The 17,908-nt window shown below is 47.6% G+C and overlaps 7 protein-coding genes across 7 annotated transcripts; 4 read left to right on the top strand and 3 right to left on the bottom strand.

The window, feature by feature from the left end:
* Positions 1-1,088: 1,088 nt before the first annotated feature.
* On the bottom strand, positions 1,089-2,159 carry PEX2_057250 (uncharacterized protein; the record flags this gene model as incomplete). The annotated part of the gene is made up of 1 exon (XM_016742999.1): positions 1,089-2,159. The coding sequence occupies one exon, from the start codon at positions 2,157-2,159 to the stop codon at positions 1,089-1,091; it is 1,071 nt and encodes a 356-aa protein (XP_016595721.1).
* A 3,542-nt stretch (positions 2,160-5,701) lies between these two features.
* Positions 5,702-7,054, top strand: PEX2_057240 (Aldolase-type TIM barrel; the record flags this gene model as incomplete). Its single annotated transcript, XM_016742998.1, has 7 exons — positions 5,702-5,774; positions 5,830-5,873; positions 5,928-6,056; positions 6,109-6,217; positions 6,278-6,509; positions 6,561-6,900; positions 6,962-7,054. 7 exons carry the CDS (start codon positions 5,702-5,704, stop codon positions 7,052-7,054), a joined length of 1,020 nt encoding a protein of 339 aa, XP_016595720.1.
* Positions 7,055-8,665: 1,611 nt separating this feature from the next.
* PEX2_057230 (uncharacterized protein) lies at positions 8,666-11,094 on the top strand (the record flags this gene model as incomplete). The annotated part of the gene is made up of 2 exons (XM_016742997.1): positions 8,666-8,810; positions 8,873-11,094. 2 exons carry the CDS (start codon positions 8,666-8,668, stop codon positions 11,092-11,094), a joined length of 2,367 nt encoding a protein of 788 aa, XP_016595719.1.
* A 267-nt stretch (positions 11,095-11,361) lies between these two features.
* Positions 11,362-13,170, bottom strand: PEX2_057220 (SANT/Myb-like DNA-binding domain-containing protein; the record flags this gene model as incomplete). Its single annotated transcript, XM_016742996.1, has 3 exons — positions 11,362-12,838; positions 12,901-13,018; positions 13,077-13,170. 3 exons carry the CDS (start codon positions 13,168-13,170, stop codon positions 11,362-11,364), a joined length of 1,689 nt encoding a protein of 562 aa, XP_016595718.1.
* A 296-nt stretch (positions 13,171-13,466) lies between these two features.
* PEX2_057210 (p24 family protein) lies at positions 13,467-14,304 on the top strand (the record flags this gene model as incomplete). The annotated part of the gene is made up of 3 exons (XM_016742995.1): positions 13,467-13,626; positions 13,695-14,074; positions 14,155-14,304. The coding sequence occupies 3 exons, from the start codon at positions 13,467-13,469 to the stop codon at positions 14,302-14,304; spliced, it is 690 nt and encodes a 229-aa protein (XP_016595717.1).
* A 726-nt stretch (positions 14,305-15,030) lies between these two features.
* Positions 15,031-15,467, bottom strand: PEX2_057200 (DUF427 domain-containing protein; the record flags this gene model as incomplete). The annotated part of the gene is made up of 3 exons (XM_016742994.1): positions 15,031-15,065; positions 15,144-15,330; positions 15,387-15,467. 3 exons carry the CDS (start codon positions 15,465-15,467, stop codon positions 15,031-15,033), a joined length of 303 nt encoding a protein of 100 aa, XP_016595716.1.
* Positions 15,468-16,038: 571 nt separating this feature from the next.
* Positions 16,039-17,737, top strand: PEX2_057190 (Major facilitator superfamily domain, general substrate transporter; the record flags this gene model as incomplete). The annotated part of the gene is made up of 4 exons (XM_016742993.1): positions 16,039-16,254; positions 16,311-16,552; positions 16,603-17,433; positions 17,494-17,737. 4 exons carry the CDS (start codon positions 16,039-16,041, stop codon positions 17,735-17,737), a joined length of 1,533 nt encoding a protein of 510 aa, XP_016595715.1.
* Positions 17,738-17,908: the final 171 nt, after the last annotated feature.

The following is a 17,908-nucleotide window of genomic DNA, read 5'->3' as shown; positions in this document are numbered from 1 at the left end:
TGTGTGTAGGAGAATGCTGAAAATCTAGATTATGACCGAATAACAAGGCTTGGGTACCTTATTCCGCTTTTTAAGTTAGTGCCAGGAGTTCTTCTTCGGGTACTTGCAGTGGAGAACCTTTCAAAGCTGGTCTAGTTTATACACGCCGTGCGTTTGCCTCGATATCTTTCTCTTGGCATAGTCAAGCTTTTTAGTCCAAGTGGAGTAGGTATGTATGTACATCCATCCAGCTCCACCACTGAGCAAAGCGATAGGCTCCCGAGATCGGGAAGATCCGACTTCTAACTGATCCACACGGTATTTTTGTTGATCTACAAGAAACGTACTTTGTAGGGTAATGCCTTGTCACGTGCCCGTCCTTGGCGGTCGGAAGCGGCGAAATCCTCAGAACTTCCCAAGCAAGCTGACAAGGGTTATCTTAATTCCTTGAACTGAACCCATTGAGACGAATTCCTAACCCACCGTCTAGTCAATTTGTACCTCTTCCACTTGCTGTTCTGATTGGCGGCTCTCTTTTTTATATATCTCTTTTGGGGGTTTCAGCGCACTAACCATTCGTTGTCTCCTGAGGTCCTGATTTCCCAATGTCCCAATTTCACTATGTACTTAGTTCGAGCGCCACATGCGCTTCTATTCCTTTCTGCGTTAGACACGAGGCTTGGGTGGTGCACTAGGCGGCTTAAAAGCTAAAGCTTCACATTGCAGGGCTGCCAATACCTATCGTGATCTGGTTGGTCTTGTTCAGACATGTCCCATTACACAGAATACGGGCGTCCGCCTCAGCGTGATCTCTCTGGGAAATAGACGACTTGAACTTATGTTGATGAGGATTCGAAAATGATGAATGGAAAAACTCGACACTTGATTGATGCCCCATGCTAACCCATATAAACCAAAAATGAACAAAACTCCTGATGATAGTTACATAATATGTTCTTTGAATCTCTCAACCTGTCCGTTGGAGATTCAGGCGAAAAATGACATCCCACCTGGGGAACTGAAAAGCAAAAGCAAAAGCAACTCGCCGCTCTTCGCTCGTTGTCGTACTTCAATCGGGTTGCAGGAGCAGCAGCAGCAGGTGGTGATGATCACCCTTGCTGCTGTTCTTGTTCTTGCTTCTGCTTTTTCCGCTCCTTGGCTTCTGCATCTTCCTTCTTCCACGAGCCCTCGTAATGATGCGTCACAAGAGCATCGCCTTGGTCCGTCGGGTTCCCGTTCTGAAGAGCAGCGAAAGAGACTCCCGGCATGATCAAAACATCACCAACCAGCTTGGGCCGCTTAGTGTGTGCATAATCCCGATCATCGACGGGCCTGCCGAGCAATTTTTCGAGACTTTTCATGATCGCGACCGTCATAATCTTCGGGCCTGTCACGTCGACCACGTCCGAAAGCATTTCCAGGGTAATCCCTTCGATGCCCACGGCGTTGGCTTTGGCAATGCCTTTCAATTTATCGATGACAGTGTCAACAATAATTTGAAGATTGCGCGAAGACTTCCGTCCAACAAATACCCAATTGCAGAATTGGGAGGCAACTTCCGTTCCCGGCCCTCGCCATTCCATGTCGAACTCCAATCCGACAATCATATCGATATTCTTATTTCGGTACTCCACGGGTACCCAATCGGCGACATCTTTCTCGCACGAGGTATCTAAATCGCCCCAAATCCCGCCTTCGGCAAGTACAACCAAGTAGCGGAACAGGTCCGCACGTAGGATCGGGATTGGAAGGGCTTCATAGATTTCGACGATATCCGGTCGCGTTTTGAAATAATGAGCGCGAACGAATGCTTCAGCGGATCGATCGGTCAATAATTCTTGTCGGAAAGAGGGATTTTTCTTTGTCCAGCTGCCGGTCCATTCCCGTTGATTTTCTGATAGATTATCGAATTTGGCGGAATGCCAGACCTTATCTGGAAGCGTGTAAATGAGTGCAGTAGAAGTAGTAGGATGATTATCGTTAGTCGAAGGTGGCGGTGGAGGGACTGCTATTGAAGCTGAGCTCCCTGTGCTGCTTATTGTCTCGGAAGATTTCGGTATAGGACTGGAGACCAAGGTGGGTGTTTGTCTCCACGAGTAAAGATAACAAATGAGCGCAAATGGAAGTATTAGGGCGATTGTTAAGCGCAAGGAGCGCGAATTCCTTAAATTGGTTGACATTGAAAGGATGAGCGAAGAGCCTCAAAGGTGACACGAAAAGGGGGGAGGGGGAAATGGGTGGAGATATATGAAATCGGATCAAAGAAACTGGGATGTTTAAAGAAAGCCATAGAGATAATCATGTCAGCAACTAAATCTACATGCGGCTGAGCCAGGATTTTCCTAATTTCCGCAAGCCCCACTATAGGTGATTCAAGCAAGAACTCTACGAAGTGCGACAAAATTGATGGATCATAACTTTGGGCCGAGTTGGGGGGTTCAGGTCCGTCCACGGGTTTTTGCTGATTACCAAGTCGATCTAAACTTTGAAGTGGGGCGAACAGAAGCTATTGATTGGTCCATGAGCGCCATCCAGCCAAATTCGATTGCTTGAACTGCCTCAATTGGTACAAAGTACACAATTTAGTCGCGATATACGGAGTATACAGCAAGATCTCGTATTTTTCTAATACCGCGCATTTACCTACTCTGTACTAGTAGTCTCGTTCATATCAATTTAGTGGGAGCATAACTCAAATACCTATTACTGTCAGCCCCCTTTTCCGACCGAGCAATTGCCGAAGGTCCGTTAGTATAAGCAACACGGTCTTCGCACAAAAGCAAACAGGCTAAGCTGCTTATTCTGTGATCATAATCCTTGATTCTGGCCAGTCCCATTTTGAATCATAGTCCACCACGTGGGTGTGCAGCCATTCTAATCAGTTTATTCTGAATTGATAGATGCCAAGTTCATGAGGAAATACAATGATTCTCACTTCATTATCGCATTTTTGGTCATGCCTCACGCTGATCTTTTTCAGCGGAGGTCTTTGGTCCTATGCAGTCAATGGCCAAACCACCAAGTTCGACACCTCATTGCAAAGTGAAACCGGTTTTATGGGATGGTATCTGGGCCCGTCAACCAGTGAGAATACCCTCCATAAAAAAGATTTTACCCTTTATACCAGCTTTACTAATCCCGTTCTCATAGCCGAGGCAATGATGGATCCAGAGACATGGACTACATCGGGGAGCTATGCAGTCGGTTGCGACGGGACTTCATGCACATTTGCCACAGACTGCAATAATAACATGATCTCATATGATGATGGCGATTCAGGTTCTTGGTGGGTTACTAATTGATGAGTAGATTCCGACCGATGAATACAGTACTGACTTGGCCCTGTTCCTCACTATAGTGGCACCGCTACATGTGTCACTATGACAATCTTTCAAGCATCCCCTTTTGCGACACCCTCGGCTAGTAATATCTTTTGTGGGCTTGGTTGGGCAGCAAACACTATATATCGCGAATTGCAAGCAACAACAACAACTGAGTCAAGTACTACATCCTCATCATGGCCCTTTCAAGGCACAAGACCTATAGATCGAATACTCCGACTAATCATAATTCCAGCCTCCTCTTCGACCCTATCCACTACAACGTCACGAACCAGTCAATCCTCCACAACTACCACAGCTCCAACAACGGCGGATTCGCAAGCCAGTCAATCACCAACACCCACTGCGGTCCCGACAAAAAGTGCCAGCAAGGCTTGGATTGCGGGCGCTGTCATTGGTCCTATTGCAGGTGTCGCCATTGCAGTCCTCATAGCATGGTTGGTCTATCGCCGAAAGCAGAAGCAACCTTCGTCGTCACAAGGGGAGCCTTTTGTGACTCACAGCCCTCTGCAACCACCACAAGAATCGAGGGGATATCCAATAGAACCTTACAACGACGCCCACGAACTGCCGCTAGAACCTTCTGAGCAAGTGCACGAACTTTCCACTACTGAAACCCCCCAGATACATGAGATCGGCCCTAGTGCGGAAAGGTAGGAGACATGCGGTAAACTTGGACTAGCGAATTATTCTGAGTTATTTGATGAGTATGACCTCCACCATGAAGGTGAAAATAGTCTTAGAATCTGATTCTATGTGGATGATTTGAATGTAATCCTCTGGTGTGTTGAGCTGTATATTTACATGTTAATATTAGAGTGAAGAGGCCCATGAAAGTTCATGAAGTGAAAGTTAAAGCTAATACTATGGCATCTCTATTGAGTATATAGTTCCTTTTCTATATTGGGTACCCGCGAATATATTTTTCTCATCTTATGTTCGAGGAAGGCTAATCATGCAGATGATACTATGAGGCCAGCAACGAAAGCGCATATTTCATGCTATAGGTCATTTAGTATTCTAGAGTTGAGTGCCCATCTTCCTCGTCGGGCTAAGCATCGGGTAACTTGGGAGCCCCTGTGTTTCGAAGTCCCGACACTGTAGACCCAGGTGGTGGTTGCCTGTCGCGGACGAAAGATACGCACAGCCTAATCCAAGCGCGAAAGTCGGATCTGACTAAAATGATATCGCTTGGTCACTTGTGCGTCCCTCAAACTTCGGAATCGATGGGCAAATCGTGTCCAGTCCCTCCATTCCATCTCCGCTGGTGCCAAGTAGAGTTCCTGGTCTAACAGAAAATCCGAATGGTGGCGCACCAACAATGTGTATGACCTTGGAAACTCTGGTACATGACCAATTATGGTGGGCGCATGATTTTCTTGGCTTGAAGCTGGATTGGGCTGCGAATTCAACTCTTCTTTGCTCAATTCCTCTGAGGGTGTGAATGGTGATTGAGCAAACATTGGTGTAAACATAGGTACCTAACTAGTTAGCTATGGGACTTGAGGTCAAAGAATTGAGCTATACATGATAGGCGCTTAAACCCGCTGACTCTAACTCCAAAAAACAGCAATCATCGTAAGCTCACTTTTACAGCATAAAACATTAGAACAGTGCACGCTTTAGTTATACTAGGCATGAACTTTATAGAGATAATTTGCCAAATTCTTAGTCTATATCTCAATAAATTGTGTAACTATGACTTTGTACACGCAGAGACAGTGCGACTGGGATCTGCGGGAGACGAAGTGCACAATGCATATATGAACGTGCAACGTAGATCTATAACTTATCACCTATTGCCTTTTATTTTGAAGGTATTATATAGTTATAGAGTACCAGATATACATATAAAAATTGAGTGTATCTCCGTTTGTATTAAAAAGATAAAAAAAATCATTGATTTTTACATTACAAGGTCGATAAGTAGGGTCCAGTCCTAAGTCATCTAGGGCCTAACGTAGATAGCAGCAAGGTCACGCCCGGGGCCCTAGTGCCCCGGCACCCGAGTCCTCGACTATAAAGAGGGAATTAAGAGTACCTATATAAATTTTTGCTGGCAGTAATAGCCAGTAAGACTAAAGTCCCTGGTAGCACACTTTGTCACCCATATGGATCTATGGCTGAGACCATCGGCTACAGGCAGAAGGCCAATTCGACTTCGCCACTGGTGAAACAAAGGTGGTCCTAGTGGATATCAATTTATTCCCCTCCCACAACTATTTAAGTATGGAGTCGCATCTTCAACTCGACTGTGGATAAGTTTCATTTGATTATATACAAAATCTGTTCTTTTTCTTCCAAATCAGCGAATAAGTCAACAGTGTTATGATAGTACCCACGCAAGTTTATTATACTTCCCGCTCAATACGACACACAACATGGCGACTGTAAACTTACTGGAATACCTTCGCTCAAGAACACAGGTGGATATTGACACATACGATGCTGAAGGTTGAGAATCTTTTCAATTGCTTTAGGCAGAAAGCTAATGAAATTTTCACTTCAGCTTCCAAAGAGATCGGGCCTTTTCAAGATGCAACAGGAAACCAAGTATGGGAATATATTTAGACACTCTGTGCTAGTGTATGCTAATCAGGAGAACAGTTCGAGATTCAAGCGGAGATTGTTAAGCCCAGTAGAAGCGCCGTCTTGTTGAGATCACTAGTGTTGGCGACCACAATCCACCCACAATTTGCCACTATTACCCTTGAGGAGCTTGCTGTGGAGGTGGTGGTAGGTGTTTATTAAACTGAGTGATGCGAATACCTGAAGTTGACCGGTCCAGGGTATTGAACTGGCCCTCGAGGTGATCCAAACTGTCCATGGAAATGTTCATGTTATGGTCAATCCGAGCTACTCCTACAATACGGAAGCTATAGTTGCGAATGCTCAGCGTAAGATAAGATCCTTCAGGCTTTGCGTCAAAAAGAGAGATGTTAATCTATATGCTGAAGGACTTCATCATATCTGCCAAATCGTCGACCCCGATTTCGACACGTCTCGGCTGGTTACCAAGATTCCAGCGACATGGGAGGGAATGCAGGCTGCGCGTCAGCTCAAGCGAATTGGAATAAAGACTTTGGCCACCACTCTCTTCTCGATAGAACAGGCGATCCTTGCGGGTGAAGCGGGCTGTATATCAGTTTCACCGTTTGTGCATGAGCTCAAAACTGAAACTTACGAAGGGTGAGTGGCAAATCTCGCTGAATATTGGGCGTGCCTCTAATTACTTAGCAGATACAAAGACACAAACCCAATTCTTGGTGTCTGTGTGCAAGCACAGCAGTTCTATCACCAAAACTCTCTGCCTACACGACTGAAAGCCTGTGTGGCACTGAATCTTGATGAGCTGATTATGCTCGCCGGAATCGACGCACTGACTATAGCACCCAAGGTTCTGAAAGTTTTGGCAGCCACAGAGAGATCCCAAGAGGAGGTGGAGAGTATGTCCTTGTTTGCAAAAACCGCCAAGACCACCGAGACTATCAAATATCCCTCATATATCGACTCCGAGAGTCAATACCGGATTCATTTCGCTGCAAGTGAAGGTGGAAAGGCACAGTTCAAGACAGCTCAGGTGAGAATATATTTCCAGCTTGTGTTATTATGGAGCCAAGACCAACTAATCTTGGATGCAGGCAATTGCTCTGTTTTGTGATGCTCAAACGGCGGCGGAGTTGTACATTGCATCTCAATTGGAGGACTCTTCTTACATCCCAATTAATCTATGAGATACCATTGTAGGTTTGGGATTCCCTACTTAATCGATGGTCTTTGAACGCGAGGGAGATTTCAGGGCATCGCAGAGGATATGTATCGCATCTACAGGAAAACTCCTAGTCGAGTATTGGTAGCTTCCATCAATTGAACAACTGTTCAGTCTATTTAATGTAAAATTGATTTCAAGATAACGGTAGTCAGATTCCTATCCAAACTGGAGACAGATATATTGTTCATTCGAAAGGTTTGCCTTGTCTCGTCCAAATATTTGCTACTTATACGAAACGAGCTAAAAGCAAGTCCATGAGAAACTTATAGCCCCGAAAGAGGACATTCAGCAACTTTCGAGGTAGTGAGAGTATAATATCAGATCATCATAGAGACTTAGATCGTCATTCTTGACTTGGTTTCTCATTCGTTGCTATTTTGCTACACTGCAGCATATGCTGTACTGTGAAACATCAAACAACTTGAACTTGACGGATTGACTTCATTGTAACCATCAAGCAGTGAGTATTTATATTCAGTATTGAGGCCTACCTAGTATGTCGGCCATGACTAATCATGACTATAGGGCAAAAGAAAAAGACACGCGCCATCGCCTGGCTTCTCAAGGCTTGGATATGCTCTGATTTTCCCTATCCAGGATTGTGGAATGTATAGTCATGTACATCAGTAAGCGCCTTGAGGTGTTTGTTGTAGTTTTACCAGCAGTCTACAATGCAAGGCTTGGTGGCACTACAGTCCTACCGTTGCCCGTGTACCCGTAGTACAGGATAGGGATCAACCTTGGTTGAAACGGGCTTATGGGTACGGCCCGGGTCGGGCCCACTTTTAGCACTAGTATGTATTCGGTAATGGTATCCACTACCTAGGTATTTTGTATGAAGAGAAAGATCATACAAACTCTAGTATGTCATGTATCCTAGATCCACGCCCATTGAAGGGTAGTTTTTCAATATGTGGAGGTAGAACTTGCCTTGAAAAATCCCATGCTACCTAGATGCACTGGTCATGATCTAAGTGGCTAGGTTGAATTCAAAGTGTCAAAAGTCTTGATCAGATCATGCGCCATCTGCATCAGGTGGGTGTGTACAAAGTATACCATGTAACTTTATGCTCGCATAAAGATAATACAAGGTTTCCTTTTAAGGATGGTGCTTGTGAAAGTAGATTTGTCATTTGTATAAATAGGAGATTCAGCAGGAAACTTCGAGAGTCGAAAGGTTCAGCGCTAGACAATGACATGTAGGCTGTATCAAATGGGAATCATGAGTCGACCGTGCTTTGTTGGATCATGGTGCAGCTCTAAATGCGTTGAGTAGATGAGCGATGAGTCTAAATGCACATATTTATAGGTTACGGGTGGTTTTCTCAATACTGCTTTTCTGCCTCTATGCGTGGATACTTTTGAATTTTGAAGTTTCCGAGGCTGTAACCTTGAAGCTTAGATTACGCGTTAAATTGATCCATGGATCCAGATCATCACAATAAGTCGTAAGAGCGACCTCGGGATGCTTTCAAGTGGAAGGCACGATAGTTCCTTCCCCAAAATGCCCATGAGGAGGGATTTACGCACACATAGTAGAAGTTCATCTTGTAAACATTCTATAACTATCCAAATGTTCTTCATAACATGTCCTCGTCTCCGAAGGGGACATCGAGCTGATTCTCCAAATGTCTTCGCACAATCATGTCAAGATGGTCAAATGGAGAATGTGGATGGTCCCAGGGAGCAGGCCCAAGGCAAGGCTCAGATCAATACTTGTTTCAAGATTGCATCCGGCTAACTCAAGACACTACAGACCCTCTACCAGGATCAACCGCAGCCCCTGTCCGAAACCACAGGCGGAGATCTACAAGTCTGTCGCGTCGTCTCCGTTATCGATTCTCGAGAGAATCCAGACAGTCCGGAGAACACCGCCCCATCTTTCCCTTCTCACTCAAGCTAAAGCCAAATGCACTCAAAGCCACTACAGGGCTATCAATGGTTGGGGACATGGGAAGCAGCCTGATGAGTGCACGCGGCTACGACAGTGATGCCCAGTGCATTGGCAGTCCTCAGCATGCCGACCAAGTGAAAGTGTCGCCCAGAGGCCCGGCGTTTCGCAGAATGGGGCTACATGATCTAATAGAGCACAGTCGTGAGCGAAATAACTTGGAGATGTGGGCGGGTGCCCAGGGCCATGATCAATACAACACCCCGGGAACTCCCTTTGGGATGCATTATATACCCACGCCACCAGGAAGTTTGAAGGGGCGCTCACCCTATACCAACCCTGCAACTGAAGGAATGGGTAGCCATTCTATGTCTTCATTCAAAAATGAGCGGTCGGGAGAGCAAAACCCGTTCACCAAATCTCTCCCAAGTCTTCATGCCAGCCAAGATGAATTAGCTCCAGCAAATCAAGATCGTCTCCGTGCTCGAGAAGGCTTTATCGGCAGCAGCAGCCGTGAGAACCTTCAGAATCTTGTGGCTGACTGGGCTCATTACATGGGATCAGGTCCTAACGATTACCGTGCGGCATCTTCGGCGTCGCTAGCTAGGGAAGATCCGGGCATTACAGTATCCAAAACACGACAACGAACAAGCTCTCCCGGAGCACACCCCGAGCCCCGAGTACCGCATCTTGGTGATCTAGACCTTTCGCACAGACTCGCGGGCACAAGCATAGGGTCCGGACCGCTATCAGCTAGTCCATCCATGTCGGAACTGCCGCGTCCTAATAGATATGGGCCACAAATGGTATCGCAAGAGAACTTTCAATCCCATGAGAGATCTGGAGCATCGACAATTGGGGGTTCCGAGCATCAGAACCAAGCTATGTCTCATCAACGAGATGCGTCCTCCTTCTATTCGCGCCAAAGCAGCAACCCTTCACGGGGGGCATCTGCCGTTCAATCGCTGAGAGTTCATGCTGCAAATGCAATTGAGAGCTTACCCAATATTCATACACAAATGGCAGCTGAGACTGGTTTAGTCCAAAATGAACGGGAACCAGGTGCCGAGGTTTTGAAGAGCAGATTTGTTGAGCAACTTGATGCGGCAAACTGGGAATCGCCCCAGGTTCATGGAATCTTCAATGGTCCCAACGGTGTTGGGCCACACCGCAGAGTCAGTCCCGGTTGGATGACCGGGGGCCGGCGAATGGGCTATGGCTATAGCTTGGTGGAGAATACTGAGGATGGCCCACAAACAGTTGGAGGGAACAGCAGTCCATTTCCGAACGGGAATTGGCAAAGAGACACACCAGGGCCTGAGTCTGACAGCCAACAGTGTCCCATGAACAAATGTCTTGCCAATGCCAAGGGGGAACCTATTTTAACACCAACCATGTGGGCCAAAATGAAGAGCCATTCAGTTCGAGGTGATAGGCACGCACCGCTGGCAGTGGATTTGGCCGGTGAAGGAATGTCTACAGGGGAAGCCCGCCGTACAAGTTCAAACCAGGCGCAGCACATTGGGTCGCCAACTTCCGCAAAGTCCCCGACTTCTATAAAGTCCCCAACCTCTGCAAAGACACCAAGTTCTGCAAGGAGCTTTTATATCGAAGACGTCGACGAGACGTTCCTAAGTCGATGGGCGAAAGGCAGCCGGTCCACACGTAAACAACCACAGCTAGACAAGTACCACGATTCAGCCCATAGTCGCAATGTCTGTACTCCAGACGCCTCACCACTTGGTGTGCGCCGCTTTTCAATGGATCAGACAAACTATCGGCCGTCCGTGTACTTCGATCCATCGAATGACAGAAGTGCGGACAGACTGAACGGAGAACCTTCCCGGTCTCGTAGTGGACGTTGGATACTAAAGTTTTCCAGAAACAGGGAAAGCAAGAGACGCTCGAACGTCCCTGCAAAAGAACCACCCCAGGAACCACCAGTACAATACGAGGAGCGTCCGTCGAGTGGCCTGGGACGAGCAAATTCTACCAGAAGCGATATGGCTGAGGATCTTGCGAGTGCGTATCAGGAGTGCATTGGGATGCCTGGGGCTTTTTATGGAAGCCGGTGGGCGAGCCGAACAAGTCTGGTGGTGGAGGCAGAGTGATGAAGATGCACGGCAACGATCATTGCAGGAGTAACGAGGGTATATTGGTTGGACAAGCATACAAATACTGTTATCGAGGACTCTGGGGCCAGTTCTGCTGTTATTTTTACCCGCGGGGGATGGAGTTGGTTCAATTATTGAGTATGCCTCCCAGTCGGGTGTCATTAATCGTACAGAAATATGGGTAATTCATCCCTAATACATCTTACACTTCTCACTTCCACACAATAAGGGTATAGTACTACCACCAGTAGAGAGGTAAATCTTCTATCTCCGCTGTCGCTTGTTGCTCTTGTCGCTTACGGCACTGAGCACACTAGCAGACCGCTTGTGATTACCATCCCCTTGTTGAGCACCATTGCCCTGTGTGGCAGTAGAATGGCCCAAAAGGCCAGTGTCGCCGTCTTCCGTCTCCTTTTTCACATGGGGATGTTCCGGGTCACTTGGCCCCGAGATACCAGCAGCTTCTCGTGACTTGCGCTCGCGCTCCGTCTTCGCCGCTTCCAGTACACGGATTTCACTGTCAACCTTTTCGGACACCTTGCGGGCGTCGAGAAGCATGTTGACAGACTGAATGAGTTTCTCGAAATCTTTGCATACGCGTTCAGTGGGCATGAACAGGCGCACGGGAATCTCGAGCTCGGATAGAGCATTTGCCAATTTTTGGGTTTGCACGTTGGACTTGGCCTGCGTGAGTCGCTGGGCACGGTCGCTGCGGAATTGCACGCCTGCTGAGACACGCTCGTGGTGCTGGACGCCGTACCTTGCCTCCTCCGCTGTGGTGAGTGTGCGTACCATTTGATTGGGTTCTTTTGATGTGATAGACCCCTTCTTGTTGGCGGCCTGTGTGACGGGTGTCTCGGCTCGGCCTAGGCCACCAGCAGTGGATGGAGTCTGACCAGCGGGACTTGGGATGGCACCGTCGCCAAGGATGGAGCGGCGTTTCTTGCTCTTGTCGGCTTGTAGTAGGGTCTGTAGGAGCTGGGAAAGGCCCGCGCTGGACTGATACATTGTGGTGTTGCCGACGCTGATGGGAACCTCGAGGCGAGAGTAGAGTTCCCGGCGTTCGGTGATGAAGTTCTGCTCGTTGCTTGTGATGCGCTTCAATTCTTCGAGTAGCATTGCCTCCTCGCGGACCTCGTCGGCCGTGCGGTTGAGCTGAAGGGCGGCTAGTTCTTTGCGGTCGCGCTCTCGGTCGGGGTCAAACTTGAGCATTTTCTCATGTAGTTCGAACTCGGCCTCGGACATCTCTGAGGGTGGGTGCTCTATTGAGAGCATTGTTGCAGCAATGTGATAGTATCGCGCCTTCATCTGTTCCATTGTCCGATGGTGCTTTGCAGGCACAATGGCATTCGCATCCGGCTTTGTGTCCATTCGTGGTTGGTAGTCATAACGATCTGCGATGAGCACCCAGCGAATGTCGTAATCCGTGACGAGATCCACCAGATAGTCCGTTTCCTCGCGTGACCAGTCATCATTCGTAAGATGTCGAGTGTACTCGTCGTCTGTGTATCGACGGGGCAAACGCGGTTTAACGTTGTACTTGGCGAAGGCATATTCCTGCTCCGGCAGTTTCGGTACGTCCTCTTTCTCTTCTTCCTTGGGCTGATCCACTTCCATTTGAGACTCTGCCGGTACGGGTGCAGGTGCGGGAGCAGGTGGTCGCGCTGACTCGTGTTTTCTCTGCCAGTGGTTCAAAACCAGGCCGTCGGAACGGGCGTTGTTCGTGAACGGGGCCATGCTCCTATACATGATCCAACGTCAGCATGTATTCAAGATATTCAAAGAGCCGGATCTTCAACATACCACGGTCGGACGCGCAGCTTGTTCATCCATTTCGGACGGCCCTTATATTTGTTCTCATTAATCGCGATCGGCGGCGCCCTTTCGCCCAGTAGCGCGTACAATTCACGGGTAATACCCTCTGCAACGGGACACTGTCAGTAATCTATCCCATTGCTAATAGAGCGCATTACACCTACCCGGTCGCTTTTCGACCACCTTCTGTTTCTTGTGTGGTCTGGGCTGCCCTTCTGCGGGCAAATCCAGCATGTCGCGAACATCGGCCGCGGCCATATTGGCGGTTCGATCGGAGTGGTGATCTGCCTGGATACGACACCAAGGAGGGATTCCTTCGGTATTTAGCGATTAAAATTTTAAAAAGCGACGACAGAAAGATAAAAGCAGGTTTTGTTTGATGAAATAAAGACTAGTGAATGTCGAAATTTAAGATCCCATCGACAGAGGCTTCCCGCTCGAAAGGGAGGCATTCCGGAGACGGCAGGCGGTGAGGAACCGCGGTCCCTGATGTTGACACCTTCACGGAGAGGAGGACTTGGCCGTGCGACTATCCAATTGCCCAACTCCTCATCATGGTTTTCACTGGGACATCCTCGTCATGGCTGGCGTCAGCATTGACTCTTCTCTCGTTATTTTCTCTCCTCCTCCCAACCAATGCCCTTTACTTCTACATGGAGGGCCGGCATACAAAGTGCTTCTTTGAGGACCTGCCCAAGGATACTCTGGTGGCCGGTATGCGATAATCTCTACAGCCTTCACGAAGGAATTTGAAACTGACTTGTGATGGTTACCATAAATAGGCCGTTTCGAGACGGAAGTCATCAATGCTCAGAGCGGTACCTACACGATCGACCACGGCTTGAAGATGCACATCACCGTCGAGGAGACCTTCGACAATGATCACCGCGTTGTGTCCAAGCGGGACAGCCACTCTGGACGCTTTCATTTCTCTGCCGCAGATGCTGGCCAGCATAGAATCTGCTTCACACCTGAGACGGATGCCACCTCCAGCTGGTTGTCCAACTCTCCGGGCGCCGTCAAGCTCACTGTCGACCTTGCCATTGGTGAGACCAGCAAGATTGAGACTGAGGACAAGGACAAAATCAAGGATATCGTTCAGCGGGTCAAGGATCTGAACAGCCGTTTGCACGATATCCGTCGTGAGCAGGTGTACCAGCGGGTAAGGATTACCCCGTATCCGATCTATGGCTAGGATCTCTATGGATGATTGAGACATACTAATTCTTTTTTTTTTTTCAGGAACGTGAGTCTGAATTCCGTGACCAGTCTGAGACCACCAACTCGCGTGTCGTGCGCTGGACTCTTATCCAGCTCGCTGTTTTGTCCGCCGCCTGCGCCTGGCAACTCTCGCACCTCCGGTCATTCTTCATCAAGCAGAAGTTGACCTAGGTCCCGCGTTGTCTTATTTCCTACAGCATATCTCGTTTCTTATACCTTGCATCTTCCTTCCGCCTCTGCCGCGGTCACGCACGCCGGTTTACGTGAATCTTGATGATTGGTTCTTGCATGTGTTATACTGTTTTTTTCTGGCGAACGGCAGATCTTTAAATTCTGGTCGAAAGTATTTCGACTTCTCGGAGTCCCTTTGAACTGGTTAGGCCACACGGTCAGTGTTTCAGCAAAAAAGGGTGCGGAGTGCTTGGAGCATGGTCAGATGTCGATCTTGATAATGGATGTAATGATGTCTTTTCTTCTTTCCCTTGTATTTCGTACATCGTTCTAGAAAACGATATTTGCCCAAGCCAACTGTAGCCACTCAAGATTGTCTATTGCCTAACCCAAGGCCGTACAAACAGTGATATCCTTAGAGAAACTCCACATCCAACGATGCTACGCTCCGGGCAGCATACAATACTATACCAGTCGACATCTCAGTGGTTCAATATAAATCACGATATATAAGCTTATTACATGGACCAGTTACGACTTAAGCAAATTTGTTAAACTCATTTTTGCAAATCTTGTGGTTACTTACCCTATATAGGACAAAATCCGTTAGAAACATATAGGTAGAACCCAGACTGTTCAAGGCCGGCAAAATGAAAACCCTCTGACACAGCATGCTCACCATTGCCCACTCCCATATATATCGCTACATCCTAATATGCCTCCTTATCATGGCTCTTGTGATATTTCGACCTTGTCACTATCTGTTCATCGGAGATGAAGTGTGAGATATAACAAGAAATTGCGGCAAGTTGCAAAACAAACGATGAAGAGTGACTTACAGAAAGCAACATGATCCTTGATATCAGCCGCTGCATCGTAGGGCTCCCGGTAATACCACGCTGCGTTTTCCAAAGTCTGCCCGTCCACCTTCAGATTCCAGTAAGAGGCATGGCCTTTCCAAGGGCAAAAGGTGGAACGATCGGAGTCTTGCAAAATGGAATCATCGATGATTGCTGAGCGGGGAAACTGTACAATATGAAGTTAGTCAATCTTAAATGCAACTTCAATCTCGAAGAACTTACATAGATGTTATTCTCCACAATCTGCCAACTGTCTGTCTCCGCGATGATGCGGTTCCCCACTTTAGCTAGAGCTCGGGGCATGATGATGTTTCGGGAAACGGAACGTGAAACTGATTTTCTTCTTGGGTTATGGTATGGTAGAATCTGAAATTCTCAGTATAGGGCAATGTATATGTGTATTCTCCCTTGTCCTTCTTTTCAGGATACAACTCGACAAGAATGGATGTGATTGCGCCATTGGAGAGGGACATGTCCACGTTCACGCCAAGACCAGGCCCAAGCGAATCCACCGTTAACCCCATTTGAACCCTCCGATTCAAAGCCCCGACGGTAGACAAGCTACGGAGTAGCCCATAGTGGAATTGACCTGCAGGGACCTATTCTTACAGTGCTTGGCGATTGAAAATGCCCAAACAGGCAAATCTTGTTCATATCGTGCGTCGATGGCGCCTTCTTCTTACTGGTTATACCAATAGTTTTAAGGTGCCAAGATGTGGAAGTTATCCAGGGCTAAGATAGACTTACTCCATTCGCGTGTCTGGATGGTTATTATATTGCTTTATAGAAGACCTATAATCTGAACTCTTGACCATGGTCTGAAAAGCTTCACTCTTTCTTCGATATCTATTACTCGCAAAATCACAGGGAAGCCATGCCGGAAACTGAACCAACTAGATCCTTGGGGCCAGTCAGCAAAGAAGCTGAGAACTATGTCGTTGAATCCGAGGATGTGTTCGATAGTTCCGTGTTTGACCCCGTTTTGGCTAGAAAGCTGTCCCTGATCAACACTGCCATCGACAAGATTGGTATGACTCCATTTCAATGGAAGCTTTTCTTCCTAAACGGCTTTGGCTACACCGTTGACTCAGTAAGGGACTTGTGTTTGCCATCAGACAAAGAGAGCACCGCTGAAATTTCCTCTAGCTCTTAGTGATATGTCAGAGTATCGCAATGCCCGCGGTTACCATGCAATACGGCAGCCCAGACAAAAGACTAAAGGGGATTGCTCTGGCATCCCAAATCGGCCTTCTGGCAGGCGCAGCTATTTGGGGTCTATCAGCAGATATCATTGGACGCCGACTTGCTTTCAACTCTTCCTTGTTGCTTGCGGCGGTATTTACAATCATCGCGGGTGGGATGCCTGGATACATTTCTTTCGCAACAATGTTTGTTTTGCCTTTCTTAATACGTGATCGTCTGTTAATTAAATTTATAGGGTTTCCCTCTACTCCGCGGCCGTCGGCGGGAATTATATCCTGGACTCGGTTACTCTGCTGGAATTCCTACCGGCAAATAAATCTTGGCTAGTGACCTTCATGTCGATCTGGTGGGCAGTGGGATACACCATAACAGGATTGCTTGCATGGGCATTCATGAGCAACTACAGCTGTTCCTCAGCTGCAGCGTGTGCCTACCAAGACAATATGGGATGGCGTTACTTGCATTTCACCATTGGGGGCGTCACGCTTTTGCTGAGCTTATTGCGAGTCCTTTTAATTCGCATCGTGCAAACACCCCGATGGCTTGTCTCTCAAAATCGCGATGAGGAGATAATCCTGTTCCTAACAAATTTGTCAATAAAATATGACCGACAATTTGATCTCACTTTGGAAGACCTCCGCAGCGAAGGCGACGTGAAGAACACAGAACAATCAGTCTGGTCTACGGTCAGGATCAAAGCCCACTTCAGCGGACTCTTTCGAACGAAGCAGTTGACTTGGTCGTTCCTGGTCATCATGCTCAACTGGTTTGTGATTGGAGTTGTTAGCCCTCTATACCATGTGTTCCTTCCATATTATCTCAAATCTCAGGGAGCGAAGGTCAGTAGCAGCTCCAATTATCTAGTTTGGAGGAACTATGCCATCAATCAAGTCGTTGGTCTGGTTGGTCCTGTCATTGCTGGAGTTTTGGTTGAAACAAAATTGTTTGGCCGTCGAGGCACCATGGCTTTGGGGGCGCTTTTGACTATGGTCTTGCAGTTTGCATACACGCAAATCAAGACTCCAGCCCAAAATGTTGGCGTGTCTGCTGCCATATCTGCTGCGACGTGAGTGATACACTGTTTTTTTCTTTGTTTCGTGTTGTCTGACTAACTAGCCGGTTGCAGAAACATTTACTATGGAACTATGTATGCATACACTCCAGAGATTTTGCCATCAGCACACCGTGCTACTGGGTATGCCATCTGTGTGGTGTTCAACCGAATCGGAGGCATTGTTGGAGTTATCGTTGGAAGCTACGCAAATGTCGAAACAACCACGCCTCTCTTCGTCTGCGCTGCCTTGTTCGCACTTCTCATCATCCTCAGCGTGCTATTGCCTTTCGAGAGTCGCGGAAAGAGAACGCAATAAATTCCACAAAACCGAATTACACGGAGACAGTTGTGGTAGGGTATATTGGTGAGATATAGAGCAAGCGCAAAGCTAGAAAGCAACACGATGATTTAAAGAGCAGAGTAGGGGAGAGCAATAGGATAGGTATGTGAGCAGCTCAGGCAAGGTGACTACATAGTAACCCCCAGG

This window comes from Penicillium expansum (assembly GCF_000769745.1).
Source record: "Penicillium expansum strain MD-8 chromosome Unknown contig190, whole genome shotgun sequence".
In the NCBI taxonomy this organism is placed as follows: Eukaryota; Fungi; Ascomycota; class Eurotiomycetes; order Eurotiales; family Aspergillaceae; genus Penicillium; species Penicillium expansum.
This window is presented reverse-complemented; position numbering and strand designations above follow the sequence as displayed.